Genomic DNA, 23,079 nt, shown 5'->3' with positions numbered 1-23,079 from the left:
GGGCAGATGTATGAGTTTTTTTTCTCTCAGTCCCATCTGGGTTACTCTGACTTTGTGTGACCTGAAACAGCTTTCAGTTGCCTAGGATTTGGGAGCTGAGTAAAGGATCAATATCTGAGTGTTACCTTTCTGTGTGTTACCCTCCCTGTCCCAGTGCTTGGAGGAGAGAAAAGAAATGGTGCTAAGCCACTTTTTGGTTAGGCTGGATTTCCAGTGTCTGGTACACAGTTGACACTTAATAAATGTTTATTTATTGATTGGCTTGGCCATTGGCTGGTCTGTGTCCTCAGACAGTTGTCACACTGGCTTCATTATTTTCCAAGGGACCTGTGGATGAGGACAAGGAGAGCAACAGAGAGAGAGAAAGTCTGTGTGCTTTGTCCACTTGGCCTGGGCTTCAGCCCTGTGGAATGATTCTGCTGGAGTCAGGGTGGCATGGGCTGAGACTGTATAAAACACATCTAGGCAGGAGGCCACAAGAGGTTCTTAGGTCTGGGTGGGCTCAGCCCTGGCTGAGGTAGAGATGTCTTGAATACTTGGTCCTATTGTCTGGAAAGCTGAAAGAGTGGGGGTAGAAGGGAAGAAAGCAAAGCATCCTGAACATGTTAGCCGGGGGAAAGAAGTGTCCAACGGAAGTTGAAGGAGAGTAAGAAGAGGGGAAGGGAGGGATTGATGTCCAGGAGAGGCACGTCCAGATCTTAAGGATTCTGGTTTTAGGACAATAGAAGGTATTCACCCAGGCAGTTATATTGTGATATCACCTGTTCACATCAATAGAGATTTTTGTATCATTTGTGCCAAGAATATAAAAATGAGGGGAGATGGGGTTGTTAAGAGTGAGAGTGTGTATAGTCTCTTGTCTGGGGGATGGGAGAGAGAAAGTAAGGAAAGCTGCAACGCTATCCCTAGGGTTTGTATATCTGTATGACGAGGGTGGAACAGTTGATCATGACTTTTGTGTCTCCCAGGGCACAGATTCCATCAAAATGGAAAATGGGCAGAGCACAGCAGCAAAGCTGGGGCTGCCACCCCTCACACCCGAACAGCAGGAGGCCCTCCAGAAGGTGAGTAATCCTTTCTTTCCATTCCCCTAGTCCAGAAATGGTGCCTTGTATAACTTATCAAAGCCCTGTAGACCCATTATATGGGCCATTGTTGAACTTTGATGACTTTCCCTTACTCTTAACCTCCTTGATGAAATGGTGGCTCAAGATTTTACATCAACTAGGGAAAGGATGTCAAGGGGACCTTGGGTTGGTGGATACTGTTGACAAGAGCTGAGATGGTAGATCTCTCACCCAGCCAAATTGTGAAGGAGCTGGCCTGGGGCCCCAGAATGGGAAGGGATGGCCACAGTTTATCAGATGAAGGATTTGAACTAGGTACTTTCTAGAAGCCATCTCAACTTTGATGGTCTAGGAGTCCATGTGTCTACATCTGCGATGATACAGTCTTGGCCTCTTAAAGTTTATCTTGGGTATAGATTGGGTAGGGAAAACCCTTAGGAAAGGGATTTTTAACCTTTTCTATATTGTATACTGCTTTGGCAGAAAACCCTTCTCAGAAAAATCTTTTTAAATGCATAAAATATATAGGTTTAAAGAGAAACCAGTTATACTGAAATACAGGTACCAAAATATTAAAAATATTAAAAAAAAAGGTTATGGATCCCAGGTTAAGAACCCCTGCATAAGGATGTAGGCAGACCAGGATGGGATCCAGCTGGTACTGGGGCCTCCCATTCCAGGCCCCTTGGACAGGATGGGTCTTTCTTCAAATGTGACTTTCACTCCTGTAGCTATTGGGTGCCTGACTTTTGGTGCCTGGATCTGTGGGGGGAGTAAATGTTACATACCCTTACTATACTATTGCTTGCTTCTCTGATAGGCCAAGAAGTATGCCATGGAGCAGAGCATCAAGAGTGTGTTGGTGAAGCAAACCATCGCCCACCAACAGCAGCAGCTCACCAACCTCCAGGTGAGATACCCTCCTTCTCATGTTTCACCTCCCTTCCCTGCCCTGAGGAGCCCAGGTTCCAGGGAGCCATAACAGCTGGCTGGCCCCCAGGCCCCAGGCCTCTTATTGCTGTTTCCACAGTAAAATAATCCAAGTGTGCTGTGAAAAGTGTGCCCCAACCACTCAGATTGGGGAAGGGAAGCTGCTGCTGCCTCCTCCTCTTCCTCCTCCCCCTTCCTCCTTCCTGTTGAATCCTGAGAATTTTTACAAACTCTCTTAGCCCTTATTCCTGGAGCCCTCTCTAGCGATTCCTGGGCCTTCCCAGAGATTGATTTACCTACTTGATTCATCTCCACTTCCCCCACCCAGTCCAATGGACTTTCTTCTCCCTGATGTTTTCTCCTTTTTGCCCTCCTTTCTCCTTGTTCTCCTCCCTACTTTTCTTTTTCACATTGGTTCTGCCCTGTATTGTTTGAGCCCATAGTACCCTTGTTCTTTTTCCGTCACTCTGGAGTCCCACTCTTCTACTTTTTCTAATCTCATCTGCTGCCATCCCGTCTTCAGTGCTCACTGCTCTTCCCTTCCCTCCCTTTTCCCTTTCCTGGGCTGTCTGCATGGCCCGCAGGCACACATGGTGTGTGTAATGGCTCTCCTTGCCCCTAAGCCTTGGGCCATAAGGCTGAGTTCTATGTAATGTAGCTATGTCCCTCAGCCTGCCTGCCCCCCTCCCTTTAGCAGGAGGTAGGGCTGTCTGAGCTTGGCCTCTCCCCAAAAGTTCTCCTCCCTGGGATGGGAAGTTCCAGTTTGGATTCTGGGGCCAAGGCACATGCCTAGGAGAGGCAGCTCTGCTCTGCTCTGCTCTCAGGTGGCTGGTGTGGTGGTTGTGATGTCTGTATGAGGGGCTCCTTATAATGCCAGGGGTGAGACAAAGGCTGTGATGACCAAAGGCCATAGTGCCTTGAGGCCCTGCCTCCTTCCTCTCTCCCTTTTCAATCCATCCCTTCCTCCCTCTCTCCCTCCCTCCCCTGCTGGGAGAGGCTACTGCTCCCTCCACTGCAGCTCCCTCCCTCCCTCCTGCCCTGGCTGGGCAGGCTTGGAGAATTGGCATATTGGGCCCGGCCAGCCCGGGGCTCTGGAGGCCCTGAGGGGGCAGGCGGTGCAGGCGGTCGGTCGGTCGGCGGTGAGGGGAAGGAAGGCAGGCCCTTCCAGCAGGCAGGGTCTCCGTGCCGCTGTCTGCGTGAGTTGTTGACAATAGCGGGAGAATGCTCAGCTCCAACAGACTGAACTCTGTCTTTACTGTCTTTCAGATGGCAGCAGTGACAATGGGCTTTGGAGATCCTCTCTCACCTTTGCAATCGGTCAATAGAAATACTCACTTCTTCTGGGGCACATTTCCTTAGTCAGGGCCTAGAGGGGGGCAGTGAGGCCCGCGTGGTGGGGACCATGCTCCCCCAGCCCGCCAGCTCTGGACGAGCCGAGCAGAGAGCCGGGCGGGGCCGGGCCCGGGCAGCAGCTGGCCAGCTGTTTGGGAGCACACCCCCCCGGGACATTGGGGGACAGCCGTTTCCCTAGGGATGCCTCCGTTCTGAGGGCCCGCCTTAAAAGTAACCGGCCAGGTAACTCCGGAGGGGCAGCAGCCGCCTGGGAGGGCAGCAGCCAGCCACGCACGCACTTGGGGCCGCAGAGGGCAGGCTCCCTGCACAACTACGCTCCCTCCCGGCTGGCCTGTCTCTTGGGCCGTGGTTGGGCTTCTGGTGAGAGAGGGGGGACCCCATGGCATCATATTAAGTCCTGGGTGGGAGGGAGGATGGGAGGGAGCAACATAACCAACCCAGGGGCTGGGGGAGGTGGGTGGAGGGTGAGGGAGCAATAAAGTTACTGGAGGATTGACCTTGGGCTTTGTGGGCTTCCATTAATGGGTTGTCATGAACAGAGAGTTGCCTAGCCACCAGAGAAGGCCACCACTGGGCCAGAAGCAGCCCCTCTTTGGGATCTGCCCAGTAAGTGGAAAGCCTTACCTGGCCCTTAGGGGATAGGAATTTATAAGAAGGAAGGCACCTTTTCCACCAGCCATTCCCATCCCCCTCCATGTCCCCTCCATTTCCCCCATCTCCCCTCTGCCCACCCTCCCCAGCCTCAGTATGAAATATGGGCAAAGCCCTGGGCTAGGGGAGCTTTAGAGATAGAGACAGGAAAATATGATAGAGTCCTCACCATCAGGGTGCCCCTATTCTAAGAGGGAAACAGCCCCTGGTCAAATGTAGTTGGAGAGAGCCCTTAGTTTGAGTGATGTGGCCCTTAATTTTAGGGAGCCCACCCAATCTGAGAGAGAATTGTCCCTGCTCTGATAGGACAGCCCCCTGGTTGATTAGCAATATTGCTCCCTTGGGGAGCTCCTGGGCTCAGGAGAGACTGTCCTTGGTTTGGTGGTATAAAGAGAAGGCCCCACCCCAATTTGATAAGAGAACTTGCCCCTGCCCTCAGGCAGCCCCTGATCTGAGGGAGATATGGCCCCTGCCTTCAGGGAGACCTTGCTTCGAGTTGGGAAAGAGGCCTCCTCAGTTTGATGAGAGACTTGGTCCTTGCCCTCAGAGATAGAAGGCATGTCCCCAGCCTTCAGGGAGTATCCCCTCTGAGGAAGTAGACTTGGCTTGAAAGGGAAGTCCTTGCGCTCTGTGAGTGCCCTTAGTCTGGAGGGAGAGACGGCATCCCAGTTTGATGAGAAATAAGCTCTTGGGCCCTGTTCTCAGTAAGCCATCAGTCAGAATGAAGAGTTCCTCTCCTTTGGGAACCTTCGGTTTGAAGAGGAAAAATAAACCCATCTTTGGGGCTTTAATTTTAAGGAAGAAGGCATAATGCATAATGCCTGCCTGCAAAGAGACGGGGCCTTTGGTTTGGAGAATTTACCTATAGTATCCAAACAATTATGTTGGTCACTTTTTCATAATGACCTCCAGGCCCTGGGTGTTGCCCTTTCCCGTTTATCATTTTTCCCCCTTCCCCAAGAACCACTATGGTTTTGTCTCAAGCCCTATACCTTTGGGGTAGGTGGGTCAAGTACCAAAAGCACATAAACAAGACTGAAGGTGAGGAGTGCACTTGAAGGGTTGACCTGTCTGAATTATCTGTGGCTTCCAACTCTCCTGTTCTTCCCAAGGTGGCCCTCCTTAGTCAGGAAAGGGCTAGCTGCAGCACTGGGCCCTTTCATGTCCTTGGAACTGTTCTTTAAGGAGGACAGTGTGCTTCCCTGCCTCCTCCCCCACCTTTCTGATATACGCTGAGTCCTGAGAGAGGAATAAGTACAGCTGGTTCTCTCCAGCCCTTTCCCACGAGCAGCACTGTACCTGGCCTAGGCTGGTGATTTGGGGAATGACGGTGGAAGTTGAAGAGACATTGTGATATCTCAGAGCATGGTGTGCTTGAGTCTATGATGTCTCCCAGTCAAGGGTGTCTAACAGACAGTTCAGCCCCAGTGTTAGTGACAGCCCTAGTCATATCCTAGGAACAAGGCCTTTCCTGTCCTCTTGCTATGGCCACTATCTTATCTGTCTGTCGATCTCCTTAGCCCCACAGCTGCCGGACGGAAGTCCATTGCTCTCACATTGTGAGGCTTTGACCCACAGAGACAACCCTGCCAACCTAGGGGGTAGGATACCAGCTCCTCCCTCCACCTCACCAAAGGAATTCCCCAAGTCTCTTACTGCTCTTGATGCAAGCAGTTGCTACATAGTCATTCTGGGTCACTAAAGGGTGAAGTGGGGAGCCGGCCTATTGGGATTGCATTTGCCCTCCCCACTACCCCCTAGCAAAGACTGATTCTGCTTAATGGGGGCCTGTGCAGGGTTGGTCTTTGGCATACATGTGGTTTGTGCTGTGGACATGAAGAGTCCAAACCCCTTGGCCAGCCCTCCTCCCCATCTCCCCCTAATCCTCCTGGATTCTGTAGCTATGGAATCCTTGGACAGGACATAGCTGAGGGAAAGCCACTTGGGCTCTGCTGCCATGTTCCCTCCATCCTCTCTGCGGGTCTTTCTTCTCAAGAGAACCTGCTACTAGAAGGTGTTGACCAGAGCCAGGGCCAAGACCAGCTCAAGGTTTCTGCTTTGAGCTCCTCTTCCCACTTTCGTAGTACCCTGTTCCTGGATTCTGTCTGTTAAGCTGGGTATAATGAGCCTGGAGGAGGAGCAGAAAGCAAGGGAGTTGGGCCTATGGTTTGCTGAAATCAGAGCTCAGCCTGTAGTGCCCCAGCTTCTGGAGAAGACCCTTGGGGCTCTGGATTCTCCCTTTTAAAGCCTAGGCTATAGTTGTGCGGCTTTCAGAGGTAGCCTCCCAAGGTGGGAGTGCTTGATAGAGGGGATCTCCCAGCCTTAAGTGTTGTAGGGCTCTGTCTAACAGGACTGAAGGATAAGGCTCCTGGGACTGCCCTACACCTCCAAATCCCTCAGCTCCTACTGGCTAGGGCCCCAGCATTGCCTGTCTGTTGCCTGTATTTTAGGCAATCAGGGCCTGACCGGGTGGGGAAGGGGCTGGGGAAGTGGTAGTGGTTGGTGCTTTTGTTGAATTCTCCCTGCCCCCCACCCCCAACAATCTGGTTTTCTTTAGTCCTGGCTTTATTTTCTTGAGCCAGAGCAGTACTGTTGTACTGAATTCCCTATAAATGTGGGAAGGAAGTAGGGAATGGGGGAAAGGTATGGAGATCCCAGGCCTGGCCACCTGAAGCAGACATTGCAGAGGTGATTGGTCAGCATCAATGTGTGACTGGGAGCTGGCCCTTGTGGGGGCTAGCAGGGGGGAGGGTGGATTGGGGGCCTGCCTGCCCGCCCGCCAGCCTGCTGCCACCTTGCCCTGCACAGCCTGGCCAGAGCCTGCCCCTGCTGCTGTGTTTGTGTGCAGGGTGAGCTGTCTCCCACAGCTCTGAAAAAGGGTGTTGGGGTTGGTTTGGGGATGGGGGAGAAATTTTTCCTGGCTCCCTCACTCTTCCCCTGTGCTCATGGGTCAGTGGTTCTTTCTCTTTCTCTCCCCTTTAGATGGCAGCTCAGAGGCAGAGGGCACTGGCAATCATGTGTCGGGTATATGTGGGCTCCATCTACTATGAGTTGGGAGAAGATACCATCCGCCAGGCCTTTGCCCCTTTCGGGCCTATCAAGAGCATAGACATGTCCTGGGACTCAGTCACCATGAAACACAAGGTGGGCCTGGGCCTACTCCTGTTTCCTTACATGCTCCACTTCTAGCCCTGGGTGGATTAAGAAGAAGACTTTGGCTTCAGGGGGTGCTAAGTGTAATGCTGGGACTTAGCTCCAGGTCCAGGGCTTCCCATTCCCCCATAACCCAGCTTTTCCCCTGCATTAGGGTTTTGCCTTTGTGGAATATGAGGTGCCAGAAGCAGCGCAGCTGGCCTTGGAGCAGATGAACTCTGTGATGCTAGGAGGAAGGAATATTAAGGTGAGGAACTTCAGGGGAGTAACCTTCCCCTTAGAGTGGGGTGACCAGGTCCAAGAGGTAGGTGAAGGGAAGCTTTCAGAAGCAAGAAAGACCTGAATAAGACTGAAAGCTCTTTTTCGCTTAGTATTTATTAAGAGTGGAGGGTCGAAGGGAATGGATAGGGTGAATGATAGAGGGCCCTTCCTTGCTGAAACTTGGGCTCTAAACTGGACTTATGTGGGCAAGATCCTTGTTCTTTCATACTGACATTAAATCTCATGAGGGCTTGCAGACTTTCACAACCACAACTTTATATGAAATATCTTGGGAGCATTTTCAAAGGCAGTTAAATGCAGACGTGTGGAGTCAATGTTTCTCACTTTAGCGGGGAACCAATAGGAGAGACCTGAACGGTGGCAGTAGCTTGGACCTGGGCTTTGACATAGCTGCCACATTGATAGTTCTGGGATTCCTTACCGCCTTGGCCTACCCTGATAGAAGATTTAACCATGGGGTTGCTGACTACAAAGACTTGCCCTTTCTGAGTCCTAGTTCCATGCTAGTTGGTGGTCAAGAAATGCATTAGGGGTTGTGCTCTGCTTGGCCTATCAGTGCTTTGAGTGGTCTGCCTAACCTGCCCATTCATGCCACCCACTCTCAGGTGGGTAGGCCCAGTAACATCGGACAGGCCCAGCCCATCATTGACCAGCTGGCTGAAGAAGCCAGAGCCTTTAATCGCATCTACGTGGCCTCAGTGCACCAGGACCTCTCAGATGATGACATCAAGAGTGTGTTTGAGGCCTTCGGCAAGATCAAGTCATGTACTTTGGCCCGGGACCCGACCACAGGCAAACACAAGGGCTATGGCTTCATTGGTGAGCCCAGGGAAGAGTAAGGGGAGGGATAAGGGCCATTAGCAAGGCCCTGACTCAAGGGAAAGGTGGAAGAGGGGGCCATGGAGAAACTGCTACAGTTCTTACTGTTTTTTCTATCCTTGCAGAATACGAAAAGGCACAGTCATCTCAGGATGCTGTCTCATCCATGAATCTCTTTGACCTGGGGGGCCAGTACCTTCGGGTAGGCAAGGCAGTTACACCACCTATGCCCCTGCTTACACCTGCCACCCCTGGGGGTCTTCCACCTGCAGCTGCCGTAGCAGCTGCTGCTGCCACAGCCAAGATCACTGCTCAGGTAAGAGCCATGTCAGCAGAACTAAAACTGGGGCAATGTGATTTGTATGTGTGGGTCTGTTTTGTTTTTTTTTTTAAATCTCTTTTGTCTCATTATTGGAGAGACCAGGGGATGACTTTAGAGTTGGGGAAAGGAGGAGGTGAGGTATGAAGCTGGTCTGGGGCTAAGGAGGAAATGTGGGGTGGTTGGTCATGAACTGTGGAAAATCTTGGCCTGAGCTCTTACTTATTGTGTTGTAGGAAGCAGTGGCTGGTGCAGCTGTGCTGGGCACTCTGGCCACTCCTGGGCTGGTGTCACCAGCACTGACTCTGGCCCAGCCACTAGGAGCTCTACCACAAGCTGTCATGGCGGCCCAGGCCCCTGGAGTCATCACAGGTAAGCACCCCAGCCACCCATATCAGTCTGTTGCAGGATCCCCTGTTTTCTCTGGGCCAGAACTATTTTTTTTTCCCCAGCTTCGTTGCTTTTAATAGACTTCCCTCTTGGCTCCGTTATTATTCCTATCCAGTGTCACCTCAGTTTTCTCTGTTAGGACTTGAGCAAATGGTTATGGGAGAAGATGTGGGGGTGGGGTTGATCAGCTTCCTGACTGGGAGATTGGGGAGAAGGTAACTTTAACTGATAACCCATAGTTATGTTGTTTTGTGACAGGTGTGACCCCTGCAAGACCCCCCATCCCTGTCACCATTCCTTCTGTGGGGGTGGTGAACCCCATCCTGGCTAGCCCTCCAACACTAGGCCTCTTGGAGCCCAAGAAGGAGAAGGAAGAGGAGGAGTTGTTCCCTGAGTCAGAGCGGCCAGAGATGCTAAGTGAACAGGAGCACATGAGCATTTCAGGCAGTAGTGCCCGCCACATGGTCATGCAAAAGCTGCTGCGAAAGCAGGAGGTAAATGAGACCCCCAGAGCTCAACCTTTCCCTACTTCTCTATCCCATCCATTCCCATCACCCTAGGTCTTGCGTCCCTCCCAGATCCATATCCTCCCACTGCAGGAGCCCATCTTCACCTCCATAGATTTTTGTCCTGATTTTTAATGATTCCAGGCACCATATTAGCTCCTAGGAACCAGGTTGGGGATCTTTGGGTTCCATTTGCTGCTCCTTTGAACTAACCATAGCTGTGTAGGAGAAGGGTAGGTGGGGTATGTGGCAAAAGAGTTACAGCAAAAGTAGAGGGGCAGCCTGAAGGTCGGTCTGTGTTAACTGCCAGTATCAGGGTGGGCAATGCAGAAAAGCATGAGAGAAAACCCTCCCCACCTGCACCTGTGAGGTAGAGGGCACCTAGTCCCAGTACTCACATCCTCTTCTTCTCCCAGTCCACAGTGATGGTTCTACGCAACATGGTGGACCCCAAAGACATTGATGATGACTTGGAGGGAGAAGTGACAGAGGAGTGTGGCAAGTTTGGGGCTGTGAACCGTGTCATCATCTACCAGGAAAAGCAGGGTGAGGAGGAGGACGCTGAAATTATAGTGAAGATCTTTGTGGAGTTCTCCATGGCCTCAGAGACACACAAGGCTATTCAGGCCCTCAATGGGCGTTGGTTTGCTGGCCGAAAGGTGGTGGCTGAGGTCTATGACCAAGAGCGCTTTGACAATAGTGACCTGTCTGCGTGACCTCGGCCCTGCTTCTCCCCAACCTCTCACAGACTTGAATTTTCCTCTTGTCTCTCCCCTCCAGTTTGTGTAGAAAGATATATGGGGCTGAATTCAGCCCCTTCCTGGCCTTTTTGTGTAGTTTGGATAAAAGTACGGATGCTGCTGGCCCCCTGTACACACCGTGTGTGAGATCATATGCTTGCCGGCTCTCCCCAACTCTCCATGGACTTTAATCTTCCAGGGCCTCTTCCTAGGCTTTGGCAAGAGCTTTCTGGCCCTTGTGGTGCTTTGAGGGGCCATCTAGCCTCACCCTTTGTGTCAATTTTTTTCAGTTCAGCAAATGTTTGCTCTGTGTTTGGGGAAGACGGGAAGATAGGGTCTTCTCCTCAAGGACCCCATAGCTGGGTAAATGATGCACACACAATGAAACAGAATGATGCAAAATAGTATCTCCTCCCTGTTTTCTGCAGAAAGGTAAGGGACTATCCCTTTGAGGTGGACCCAGTCCTACCTGTCCTGACTGGTTTAAATAAAACCATGAGGGTCATACTTCAAAATCTTAAGGGGGTAACAGTCTGGGTCAATGCTTTACAGAGGAACAGGATTCTGGTTACATGACGTCAGGGTGATATTTGGTTATTGGAGGTTGGAAACAGCATTCTCAGGATAGAAATAGGACAGGTGTTGGTGTTGTCTCCTGGAGGAGGGACACAAGTCCATAGAGAAGTTGACTTCTAGGGGAACAACTCTTTGACTATTACTACCTGTAGCAAAGGATTGCTTTGCCTTATCTAGGTCAGTGAAAAGGAAGAATAGAGAAAAGTTCTTTCCCCTTCCCCCCCAAGAGGTGCTGTATCTCTGGCTTCACTCCTCCTTCCTGCCTTTCCTCCTTTTCTAGTGTTAGCTCTCTTGCCTGCTCTGTTTCCTCACCATCTTTTACTTTCCAGCTGTCAGACTCCTCACTAGAGACCTCATCCTATCATGGGATTGGCTCATCCCCTGTGTATGGCTTTTTTCTTCACTCCCTTTCTGACTGACCCGCTTGAGGAGGGTAGGAACATTGGTTTAGATCCTCAAATGAGCCTCAAGATTTGGTTCTACTTAGGGTTGACCTAAACGTTGGAATCAGTCTACAAGTAATTTAGGAGTATCTACTATGAAAAAGGCCTATTTCTAGGGGCTCAAGAATTAAAAGTATAGGCATACCCAGAAAAATGTTGCCTTGCTCATCATTTCTCTATAGCATTATGTTTGGGAGTAGATGTCATTTGGCTTTACAGAAGCTTTGTCACATAGTTCTACCAATTACTCACTTTGAACATTTCCTAAGGACCTAATTGCCCCTGTAACATCATTTTACCTGGTCAGTTTAAGTGCCTAAGTGCCTGTCCCTCAAGGAATCTACAGTTTAATTGAAGTAATATGTACATACTTGAGAAGTTTTTATGTGACATCTTGTGATGTTGCATTATGTTAACTTTGTATTTCCTTTGGAAACCATTTCTCTTCTCACAAAATCTGTCACCCTTTTTACCTCAGTTTTTCCAGATATAAAGCAAATGCCATCAAAGAAATGTATGGCCAGTAAAGAAAAAGATGGGCTAGTTTTATAAAAAGAATGAAGGACAAGACTAAGGGACATCTTGCATGTTCTTTTCATTTCCTCCAAATTTGAGAACTTGAAAGAGGCACTCATCACATTGGATGGCTCTCACCCGTGGTGAATTTTTAAGAGGGTATGGGTGGAGTGAGATCACATTATTGAAGGGAATACTCATGTTAATGCAGTGCCTCTTATTATAAAATTGAAGTTAAGCAGTAATGTAGCCACAAAGAAAGAAAAATGTGTTAAATAATAATCGTTAGAAGTCTTCAAATGGGTAAGATGACCACATAACAAGGAAAAACATTCCTTTCAAGCATAAGTTGGACTAGATGACCTAGTGAGGTTTCTTTCCAACTCTGCAAAGAATGTCCCTTCTGCAAATACTCCCTTCTACGGTGTATTCCAAGAAGTAATTCAACCTTTACTACACCTTGAGGCTGCAGGTTCCCCATCCCTGGAAAGACTTCTTGTGAGGGAACCCATTCTCTTTCCTTTCCTCCCCTTCCTTCACCTAGCCAAGGGTTCAATCCTCCATACCCTTCACCATTTTTCTTGTGCTCTAGACATTCCTAGTTTATCAATGGCTTTTTAAGACGCACCTGGAACTGAAAACTGTTCCAGATGTGGTCTGTCCAAGGCATATAGTACAGGACAGTTTATTTCCACTGCTTTAGAGACCCTGTCTATATGCAGCCTAAGGTTGTTAGGGATTCTTTTTTTGCCTGAGCACAGTTGATTCATTTTAAGCTTTGGACCTTTTTCAGATAAACTGCCAATTACAATTAAGACCAACATACTAGCCAATCAAGATATGTTTTGGATTCTTATTGTCATCCAGTGCATTAGCTGTCTCTTTTAACTTTGTTTAATTTTCAAAGCGTAGTATGGGGAGAAGAGCCCTGAATTTGGACTTAAGTTCAAAAATCTGAGTCTGCCATGTGCTGCCAGTGTGACTGGGTAAATTACTTCCTAATCTTAAGGGAGTTGGACTAGATTTCTGAGAGTCCATCCATCTCTCTTAGTAAGGATGTTCAACTAGTTAGGAAGCCACCTAACTATTCCACAGTTAGACCTCTAGTGAGGCCATCATTCTGTATAGTCCATAGTTCTTTTGTCCATAAGAGTCACATGAGAGCAGGCTAAATGCTTTATTTTTTTTTTACCTTTTATAGGTAAAACTTAGCCACAGCAGACCCCGGAAGAGTCTAGCAACTCTAAAGGAACATCAGGCTAATTTCAAATGATTTATTGACAAACCCATGAAAAATCATCTCTAATACATTATAGAATTTTGCAGGGAGTTGAAGATGCCACCATCTTTTTAAAAAAGGGGGAGATGACACAAGATTTGTCTTCCAGTCTGACATCATCCCTCCCATTTTCCATGATCTTAAGATAAGCCACCTCATTTCCCAGTACCCTAGGATGGAGAAATGGATCTGACAACCCGACCTTAATCAGAACGCGCCATTAGCCATTTCCTGCCCTTTCCAGTCCAATTTTTAGCAAGATGAAATGAGGAAAATGAATAGTGCTTCGTTCCCTCTGCCCTTTTTTTGTCCCATTCTTAATTTGAGCTTCATCTTTTTTCCCAATACAGCTGTTTTTTTAAAAATCCCATTTGTTGTCCTTGGTGTGTCTCCCATTCTACTTTAGAAAGATGAAGGATCAAGATACTGGTAACGACCAGAGCTAGACTGCAGCCTCTCTTTAACTTGTCTCTTGTCCATCAGGAACTATAGTTCCCATAATGCTCGGCGTTCTAGCTGTCGCTTCCTTGGATTGGCTAGAAAGTCTAGACTACATTTCCCTGCATGCAAAATGAAGAAAGGGCATGGGAAAGGCTTTAGAAGACTTGACAGACTGAGAGTGGGCGGGGGGTTGGGTATGGGTCCCTGGAGGGGCCAAGAATGTAGGCGAGGCCGCAGGGTCTTCTGGGAAATGAAGTCCTCCACTGGGTTTGGGACTGGGACGGCGGGGGAGGGACTCGCCTTCCCGGCAGGCGGCGCGGCGAGCAGGCGGTTGGGCGGCCGGTGGCGGTTCCGGCGGCGGCGGCGGCGGCGGCGGCGGCGAGGACGGACGGAGGGACGCCCGGACGGACGGCTGGAATCGGAGCCGAGACCGAGATCGAGACCAAGGCATCGCCGGGGATCCGAGAGTAACACGGAGCCGAGGGCAGGCGGGATGTGGGAGCGGAGCTTCAGCTCCTGAGCGCCCAGCCGGGGCCGCGCCCCCCGTTCCCCCCCGCCCCAGGCCTCTCCCCACCCATTTCCCGGGCCTCGCTGCGCTGAGCCCAGCGGGCCGGTGAGGAGACGCCCCCGTCCCGCCCCGCCTTCCCGGGGAGCCCCCCTCGGAGACGTCGCCCCGCCCCTCCCCTCCCGGGAGCCCCTTCCCCCAGCTGTCCGCCGAAACCTCGACTCTGATCCCGAGTCCCTGGCTGCCCCAGCTCTCCCCCGAAGTCCACAGCTTGGGAACCCCGGCTCCCCCAGGCTCCCTGCAGACCCTCGCCTTTGCCTCTTGTCTCCTCCAAGACCTGCCCCTTTGTCCTAGACCGAGGTCTCAGCCCCCTTACACACATCCACACTTTCACGCTCTCCACACCCACCCCACTCGCCCTTACTCCGCTCTTGGGCCCCTCAGATACTCCCCATTCCTCCTTTCCCAGAAGAATTGGGAAATCCCTTTTAACTGTCCTCAGGGACTTGCCCACCCCTTCCCCAGGCTGTCATCAGGAACCCATCCCCAATCCCAGAAACCTACCTCCTCACTTTTCTTCAAAGATTCCCTTTCCTCACAGGAATCCCTCTTTCCCATATTAACTTTTTTCAAAGATTCCCTCCTCCCGTCCCCCCAAACAAACATTTCAGCTTGGGGAATTTCTAACAAGGACAGTCTTCTCTCATAGTCCTTTCTTCAGTGGGGATTGATGCCTTCTTCTAAAATCAGCTTTTAGAGGGACTCCACCCTCCTAGAGTAAAAATCTCAAGATTTTTACCCTCGAAATCTAACACCTTGTTTTCATTTTTTTTTTAATTGAGGAGTTTTCTAAGAGACCTGAGTTGGATCTATCATATACAGAACTCTTCTCACTCCACCTCCTATAGAGAACCCAGCCCTTCCCAGGGACTTCTTAGGTCTGCCCTCTTTGGCACTTGAAGATTGTTTGTGGGGATCCTCTTCAGAGATCATTGCCTCACAATTTCTTCCTTCCCCACCACCTATCAGGTGCTTTCAAGAGAACCTTTGAACTCCTATCAGGGGTTTCTTGACCCCAGTGTCCTTTCCTCTGGCCCCCGTGTTCACCTCATAGGGTCCAGCTCCCAGCCGGCTCAGGCCTGGCCCCCACCTGCCCTCCCGCATGCAGCCGAGAGCTCTCTCGAAGCCCCCTGCCTCCCAGTCCCTCCTCAGAGGCTGCCCAGGGCACCTGTGCCCAAGGCAGTACCAACACCAGACCTTGCTGATCCTGGCCTGGCCTCACCTTCCTGCTCCCCGATAAGAGAGGCCAGGGGCTTCTGCTTGTTGCCCCCAGCTCCTATTCTGTGCCTCTCTCCTGATGCCTCCTGCCCAGACCTGCTTGGTTTTGGGTCCTGTAATCCTTGTCTAGGGGCCCCTTGGCTTAAGCCTGTTTGACCTTCCCTTGCCTTCCCGAGTCTCCCTGCTCTCTTCCCTCTTCTCCATCCTGGGGGAGGGGAACCTTCCTGAGGCACCATGCTGAAGTGCATCCCCTTGTGGCGGTGTAACCGGCACGTGGAGTCAGTGGACAAGCGGCACTGCTCACTGCAGGCTGTTCCAGAAGAGATCTATCGCTATAGCCGCAGCCTGGAGGAGCTGCTGCTTGATGCCAACCAGCTGAGAGAGCTACCTAAGGTGAGGGGCTTGGATAGTTATCCCAGGAGGTACAGCATCATGAACTCATTGGGTCCATACCCCTACCACCAGTATGCATGTGGGAGGAGGAGCTACTTGTCTGTTCCTTCATGGTGTCCTTTGTTGTCACTGTGGAACCTAGGCTAGGAAGCTTGGACATCATTTTCTCTCAATACCTGGGACAAAGGGTAACCCATGTGTGATGACAAAGAGCTGTATGGCAGGCAGCACAGTTTTCTGGATCCCGTGAGAGCCATATATCTTGTCTGGAGGGATTCCACTGGTTTTGTGCTCTGCTCACTCAGGACTGGGCTACTGTTGGATTCTCAGAGGCTTTCAGTAGGGAGTTTTCTATTCTCAATAGGGCCTCCCTGGGGGAACTGAGGGTTGGGTAATGGGAGTTCTGAGGAGGAGCTTTACTAGGAAGTTCTCCTGAGAGACTCCTACATCTGTATGTCTGGGTATCTTCTCTGACACCATTATCATGTGTCACTTGTCAGTCATCCACATTTCATCTGGGGAGGAGCCCCTGGAAATCACTTCTACCATCCTCACTTTTACTTAACTGAGGGTCCTTAGGTTGAGTCACTCATTGAGCTATAGTCTGGAAGAAAGTATGTGATTCTGTCCTTTGATCTCTGAGGAGTCTGTAGAAGACACTGGCAGGAGGGTCATCTCCTTGTCTTAGGTGTTGGAGGAGCTTGAGTCAGAGGAGGCCCTACTGAACCAGCCCTGCCAAGTCCAACTGGTTCCTGCTCCACCTGAGCTCCTTCCTTCTCTCCTCCCCCCTCTTCCTCGGGCTACCTGCTGCTGGGAAGGCAGCAGGTGGCACCTGTCACCAGGCAGCCACTGCCCATCTCCCTGGCAGGGGAGGGGAGAGAGGGAACTGAGATGTGAAACCGGAGCAGGAGTCAGTCAGGCAAAGGCTGTGATTGTCCTAAGCAAATCTTCTGTTCAGGCTGATTAAAAGAAGCTTTTAATTTGCTTACATCCAGGGAGGCCCTAAGTCTACTCCCAGTAGTCCCACCCCTTCTTCTTGGGCTGCCTGGGTTTCCCGTCCCTAGGGCAGGGAAGCATCAGCCTGTCCAGGCAGGATAGGGGTTGGGCCCTTGGGATTTTGGCCTGGTTCTCTTTCCTTCTTTACTTTCCCTCCCCCAATGCAGTACCAGCCTTTTCCCCAGTATTCCTATAACTGATCTATCCTGTACCCACTGCTTTTTTCCCTTTTGTTTCTTCTCCTCTCCCCTTGGTGTCATTGTCTAGGGTCCTGAATTCCTAGGCTTGGCTCCTATGTTTTTCTTGTTCTAAACTCTTGCATTTCTACTTATGGTGCCCAGACATTGCCCCCATTTACGTTGTCCACATCCACAGTCCCTCCCTGGAACTCCTATTCTCAGGGCCTACCCTGGTTCCCATTGTTAGAGGTCCAATTGTCCTCTGCCTACTTAGTACCTTTGTCAGGCCATTGTGTACCAGAGATGTGGGTGGGAACTGTTATGCTAGTGTCTTGGGAGGGAGGGGGTACTGTTGGAGAAGCAGATTCCAAAAAGCTTTGAGATTCCTAAGTCTTGGTGTTAAATGGCCGGAAATCCGTGTGTTGTACATCACAATGGACAGCCGACTCCCTGGCCTTGAGCTGGCAATCCACAAACTTCCTACCTTCCCCATATGTGTTCTTGGGGCCTGTGGTCTCATTTCTGTGGGAGTGAGACTGTGTCTGTTAGGAGTAGTAACAAACTGAGAGGGAGAGGAGGAGATCAAGCAAGCTTATTGGTTTATTTTTCTCTAAGATGGGATGGGCTTTAGGGTTCTTCAGGGCATTGGTTCTAGGGGAGCTGGTGGGGGACGTATATGTGTAGGATGTTTGTAGGGTTGGTTGTGAAGTGGGAGAGCCTGAGAAGCTGCCTTTGAGATGCACTTGTTCCCTTGACTTCTCCTTTTAGCCTCACAATCTTGATGAAGCCCCCATGAAACACTCTTTTCCTTCATTTCCTAGCCTTTCTTCCGCTTGCTGAATCTTAGAAAATTGGGCTTGAGTGACAATGAGATTCAGAGGCTGCCACCTGAAGTTGCCAACTTCATGCAGCTGGTGGAGCTTGATGTCTCCCGAAACGGTGAGAGGCCTTGGGGAAGGGGCTCAGGAGTGGGGAGAAGAGATTTATGTGGTAGGGATTACCCTGGGGGTGGGTATGGGGAAGATGTCTGAGGATGGTAGTTATAGTTGAAAGGAGGATCCTGAAATCCTCTGAATTTGATGGGAAAATTAATAAAATTTTGATCTGGGCCCCAGGATACTTAGTGTACAGTGCGCAAAAGAACACTGAACATCAATCCAAAAGGACTTTCCAGAGGAGGTCTTACTTCAACAGTTGTTAAAAAAGGGGCAGGGAACACCAGAGCAAGGAAACTTACAAATCTACAGCTGAGCCTTGGTGCTATGGGCTGTGTTACAGAGGACGACTTTGGGTACCTCAACTCTACCAACATACCATTTGTAGCCACAAACTTTTTTTCAGTGTTGGATTATTTAATATAGTAGTGTTTTGTGTGCTCATCTGTTTCTTTGTGTTTTGTGATTTTCAGTTTTCTCACTCTCTCAGCAAAAAAAATTTTTGGTAAATTTTAACTTTGTCTCAGTTGAAACTGCGAAAATAGAATTGGGTGGGTTTTGGTTTGTTTTTTGTGGGGTTTTTTTTGTTTGTTTTAATCTCTTAAAAATTCTTCCCACAAGTGAATCAGTTTAGGGAAACAGGGTCATTTTACTTTTTGGATTGTAACTGCTAGTGTCAGATCTAATAGAATTGGGAACAGGAGGAATAGGGCCTGGGTCACTTGTGGTTCCTGGATGCCCTTCCTACCTTGGCATTCCTCTGATAGGAATGATAGGGGGTTACTGGGATGACAGGTTCATATCTCACCTCAAACACTTACTATCTGTGTGACCCTGGACACGTCACTTAACCTTTTTTGCCTCAGTTTCCTCATCTGTAAAATGGGGATAATACAGCACCTACCTCCCAGGATATGAGATAATAATTATAAAGTACTTAGCACAGTAACTAGCACATAGTAGGTGCCATATAAATGTAAGCTATTATTATCTATTTATATTCTGTCATGCAGACATCCCTGAGATACCTGAGAGCATCAAGTTTTGCAAAGCCCTGGAGATTGCAGATTTCAGTGGGAACCCCCTTTCCAGGTAAAAGGACTAGGGAGAAGTGAGGCTTAAGATCTGCTATGTTTTTTGGGGGTTTCTGAGGGTTCTGTTTCTATGGGTCAGGAGTGGGATGGGAAGCTAAGGATTGTCTAACCTAGTGGTGGTGTATTTAAGGACCAATCTTTCCTTCTAAAGAGGGTTGTCTGGAGGTCTTTTCTTCCTGTTCACTCTCCCAACCTCTATAGGCTCCCTGATGGCTTCACCCAGTTGCGCAGCTTAGCTCATCTTGCCCTGAATGATGTATCTCTGCAGGTGCTGCCAGGAGATGTGGGCAAGTGAGTGGATGAGGGGATCTGGGCAGGGTAGGAGAATTAGATGATGGGATTCTCTAGGGGAAGGGAGTAGCAGTTTGGCTAAAGTAGGAACCACCTTCCATCTCTTATGCTTACTCTAATCTTTCTTCCAGTTTGGCTAACTTGGTGACTTTAGAGCTTCGAGAGAACCTGTTAAAGTCCCTTCCCACGTGAGTTTCAGCAGAACCCTTATCATATCCAAGTCTTCTAGGCAGTAAGGCTTTAGTTATTTACAGCCCTAGTTCTTTGGGATGCAGTTTGAGCTCTTTCCTTCTCTTTCTAGTCTCCTGTCCCTTCAGTTGCCTTCCACCAAACCCTTAACCTATGCTATCCCACACTCCTGCTCTCCTACCTGCAGGTCCCTGTCCTTCCTTGTCAAACTGGAACAGTTGGATCTAGGTGGCAATGACTTGGAAGTGCTGGTAAGGAGCAGGGCCTAGGCCCCGGAGACTGGAGGTGGTGGTGAGGGTGGAGATGTATGGGCAAAAGCAAAAGCATTCCTAGTCTTTACTTATACATCTTGATTTGTCCTATTCTGTTATAGCCAGACACTCTGGGAGCCCTTCCTAATCTGCGGGAGCTGTGGCTAGACCGAAATCAGCTGTCTACACTGCCTCCAGTGAGCAAAAGGGAGACTGAAATCAGGAACTTTTTCCCTGGTCTCTCTGTTGTTCTGCTTGCTCCCTGCTTTCCCTCACTCAGCCCCTCCCTACCTTTGAGCCTCCACTTTTCCTCATCCTTTACCAGTCTTCTCTCATTTTTCTTGTCCCTTCCTTCTCTGTCTTCCCCATCTTTTCAAAATTCCCTTATTCCGTTGTGTCTCTCCTTCTAAACTCTCTAACCTTTCCTCATTTCACCTGGATCTAGTCCTTCCTATCTCCTCCATTCTTTTCCCTTCTTAACTTTTCATCATTTCCTCTCACCTTCCTGTAGCTTCTCTCTGTTCATCTTCTCTCAGCCTTTCCTCTGTCCTTGTGCCTCCTATCCTTACTTTCAGCTCTCTGTTGAGTTCTTCTCTTCCAACATTCCTCAGCCTGTAGCTTTTCTTTCTCCATTGTCCTTCCAAATATCTTTATACTTTTACTCCATCTCTCGCCATTTTTCCACTTTTTCTAGGAGTTGGGGAATCTTAGGCGCTTGGTGTGCCTGGATGTATCTGAGAACAAACTAGAGCAGCTTCCAGCTGAGGTCAGTGGGCTGACCCTGCTCACGGACCTATTACTGTCTCAGAACCTGCTGGAGCGGCTTCCAGATGGCATAGGTATGTGGGTTAACATTTTCATGGTGAGGAAAGGCTTAGGTAGGGGAAGAGAGAAAGGCAATAAGCATTTCTATGGCACCTTCTCTCTGCCTGGCACTATACTGTGCATTTTACAAATATCTCATTTGATCCTCACAACAACTCTGGGAGGAAGGTACCATCATTATCCCCATTTTACAGATGAAGAAACTAGGACAGAGATTAAAGGACTTACCAAGAAACACAGAAGGTCTGAGGCTGAATTTGCATTCAGGTCTTCGTGAACTCCAGGCCCAGCACTCTATTCATTCTGCCACCAGCTGCTCTTGTTGGGAAAATCTCTTTACTTTATTTACTCTGTACCTTTCTGTCCCCAGGTCAACTGAAGCAGCTCTCCATTCTGAAGGTGGATCAGAATCGGCTTTGTGAGGTTACTGAGGCCATTGGAGAATGTGAGAACCTATCAGAGCTCATTCTCACAGAGAACATGCTGACGGTATGGACCATAGAGCCTGGACCTCTCATACATACCCACCTGATTCCACAGGCTTTAAATCCCCCTTGTGATCCTGGCCTGTCTGTCATCCCTGGATTCCTTGCCCTTGGCCCTACTGATTCTGTCCTAGCGCAGTAATAGGTCTTGCCTTCAGACCCCCTGATTCCAGCCTTGGAATCCTTAATTTCTGTTCTTGTCATTTCCATCCTCATAGTCCATGATGCTTTACCCACTACCCCTGACTCCATAGGCCACCTACATTTGTTCCTGCAATCCCAACTCTGATTCCTGTAATGTGTTCTCCACACTCTTCTTCCTTCTTTTGTCTCTGTGGAAGTCCTTTGCACACCTCCTGCCCTGAACACTCACTTGGGTCACTAGAAATCACCCATGGGACAGGGTAGGAGTTTCAGTGGGGAAGGGGCTGACCCTGTGATCCTACTGACAGGTTAGACAGATGTGTCACTGACCCCTTGAAGAGTGACTTGGAAGCCCTAGGTTCATGGTCCATATTGTTCCTTGCCAGGCACTTCCCCGGTCCTTGGGGAAGCTAACTAAACTGACTAACTTGAATGTGGACCGAAACCGGTTAGGAACGCTCCCTGCCGAGGTTGGTGGCTGTACCAGTCTGAATGTGCTTTCTCTTCGTGACAACCGCTTGGCCTCTCTACCTCCTGAACTGGCTGGCACCACTGAGTTACATGTGCTGGATGTAGCAGGGAACCGGTAAGTAGTAACCCTTCCTGTTCCCAGTTCCCACCTCTTCCTCTTCCCCTTGCTTAATGGAGAACAGGAGAGGTATTAAAGGAGGGGCCCTTGGCTCAGGGGAGCGAGGCCTCTCTCAGTAGACCCCATCCCCTCAGGCTGCAGAGTTTGCCCTTCGCCCTCACCCACCTCAACTTGAAGGCCCTGTGGCTGGCAGAGAACCAGGCTCAGCCCATGCTCAAGTTCCAAACAGAGGATGATCAGAAGACTGGGGAGAAGGTGCTCACCTGCTACTTGTTGCCCCAGCAGCCCTCACCTAGCCTTGGTAGGACATGATAGTATTCAGCTCTCCATTTCACCCCAACCCTGCCCTGGGTCCACACCTCCCTACTATTCCCTGCATTCCTGCCTTGCCTTCCCCAGAGTTGACCCTAACTCCACTCCTTTTTCTTCCCCTGCCCCAATTTCTTGCCTCATCCCACCCTCCCCACCCTCCACCCCACCAGGTCTCTGCCTCACCCCATCTCCCATGTTTTTCCCCTGACTAGTCCAATTCTTATCTGCCCTGGTCCCCCTCCCTTCGTGTCTTCCCCTGGCCCAGTCCCTGCTTCCTCTCTGCTCCTCCAGACACCTTGCTGCAAAGCAGCCTGGATGAGAGCTGGAGTGGCAGCCACAGTCATGTGAACCGGGTCAGCGTAATCCAATTCTTGGAGGAGCCTATGGGTATGGAGGATGAGGAGCCTGGGGCAGAGAAGAGGGTGAGTTGAGGGGCTGGAGTGTTTGAGAAGCACTAATGCTTTGAAAGACAAGTTCTCATTCCCCTTAACTGTTAAGCAGTTGACCCCCAGAGCTACACCACTCACTCAGTCTCCTCCCCGCCCCCTTTTCCTTTGGTTTATCTTTCCCTCAACATTAACACCTCTAACTCTTTTTGGTCACTCTTTTTGCTAGGGTCACTGTCCTCCTTCCATTCCCTCCCATCTCGCTCTTCTCCCCTAGGCTTTATTCCATTGCCCAGGCCAGGGTCCACTTTCCAATTATGGCCACTCTTATATTAGGGTCTGCAGCGAAGAGCTACTCCTCACCCCAGCGAGTTGAAGGTTATGAAGAAAGTGATTGAGGATCGACGTAATGAGGCCTGCACAGCAAAGCCTGATTCAGAGCAGATGTTGCCCACTGAGGAGGTGTGAAGAGGGAATGGAGGGGTGGGAGAGGATAGAAAATTTTGGAAAAGTGTGGGGTTAGGAGAGATGGGAATGAAGAGTAAGAGACATGGAGTAAGGGTGGTTGGGTTTACTCATCCAAGAAGGTTCTGCAGCCTCCCCTGCCGATCCCTTCTTTTTCCTTCTCTGAGCCAGCCTGACCTGAGTCTCCTGATTCTGCATCTAGTCTGATGGCTGCTACCAGCATAGGTAGCTTTCTCTCTGGGATGAAGTAAAGAAATTCTTTCCTTTTGGGTTTCCATCAGGATTGGGAGGTGGCAA

The 23,079-nt window shown here is 49.9% G+C and overlaps 2 protein-coding genes across 28 annotated transcripts in view; both read left to right on the top strand.

Moving 5' to 3' along the window:
* PUF60 (poly(U) binding splicing factor 60) overlaps positions 1-11,383 on the top strand; it is a 36,548-nt gene extending 25,165 nt beyond the window's left edge. For 4 of the 7 annotated variants that reach the window (XM_072602605.1, XM_072602606.1, XM_072602610.1 and 1 more), the window contains 10 exons: positions 969-1,064; positions 1,888-1,977; positions 3,264-3,314; positions 6,984-7,145; positions 7,309-7,401; positions 8,042-8,255; positions 8,381-8,571; positions 8,811-8,946; positions 9,223-9,458; positions 9,887-11,383. In XM_072602605.1, the coding sequence (XP_072458706.1) occupies positions 969-1,064; positions 1,888-1,977; positions 3,264-3,314; positions 6,984-7,145; positions 7,309-7,401; positions 8,042-8,255; positions 8,381-8,571; positions 8,811-8,946; positions 9,223-9,458; positions 9,887-10,186 (1,569 nt within the window). In that variant the 3' untranslated portion in view covers positions 10,187-11,383. The remainder of the gene's footprint in view (positions 1-968; positions 1,065-1,887; positions 1,978-3,263; positions 3,315-6,983; positions 7,146-7,308; positions 7,402-8,041; positions 8,256-8,380; positions 8,572-8,810; positions 8,947-9,222; positions 9,459-9,886) is intronic. The other 3 variants (XM_072602608.1, XM_072602611.1, XM_072602609.1) reach the window with 1 other exon arrangement.
* Positions 11,384-14,152: 2,769 nt separating this feature from the next.
* SCRIB (scribble planar cell polarity protein) overlaps positions 14,153-23,079 on the top strand; it is a 72,677-nt gene continuing 63,750 nt past the window's right edge. For all 21 annotated transcript variants that reach the window (XM_072602593.1, XM_072602586.1, XM_072602589.1 and 18 more), the window contains exons 1-13: positions 14,153-15,641; positions 17,638-17,755; positions 18,765-18,843; positions 19,047-19,136; positions 19,268-19,324; positions 19,513-19,576; positions 19,699-19,773; positions 20,271-20,415; positions 20,772-20,890; positions 21,417-21,616; positions 21,754-21,920; positions 22,223-22,353; positions 22,654-22,779. In XM_072602593.1, coding sequence (XP_072458694.1) covers positions 15,483-15,641; positions 17,638-17,755; positions 18,765-18,843; positions 19,047-19,136; positions 19,268-19,324; positions 19,513-19,576; positions 19,699-19,773; positions 20,271-20,415; positions 20,772-20,890; positions 21,417-21,616; positions 21,754-21,920; positions 22,223-22,353; positions 22,654-22,779 — 1,530 coding nt within the window. In that variant the 5' untranslated portion in view covers positions 14,153-15,482. The remainder of the gene's footprint in view (positions 15,642-17,637; positions 17,756-18,764; positions 18,844-19,046; positions 19,137-19,267; positions 19,325-19,512; positions 19,577-19,698; positions 19,774-20,270; positions 20,416-20,771; positions 20,891-21,416; positions 21,617-21,753; positions 21,921-22,222; positions 22,354-22,653; positions 22,780-23,079) is intronic.

Source organism: Notamacropus eugenii, chromosome 4, assembly GCF_028372415.1.
Source record: "Notamacropus eugenii isolate mMacEug1 chromosome 4, mMacEug1.pri_v2, whole genome shotgun sequence".
Lineage (NCBI taxonomy): Eukaryota > Metazoa > Chordata > Mammalia > Diprotodontia > Macropodidae > Notamacropus > Notamacropus eugenii.
This window is presented reverse-complemented; position numbering and strand designations above follow the sequence as displayed.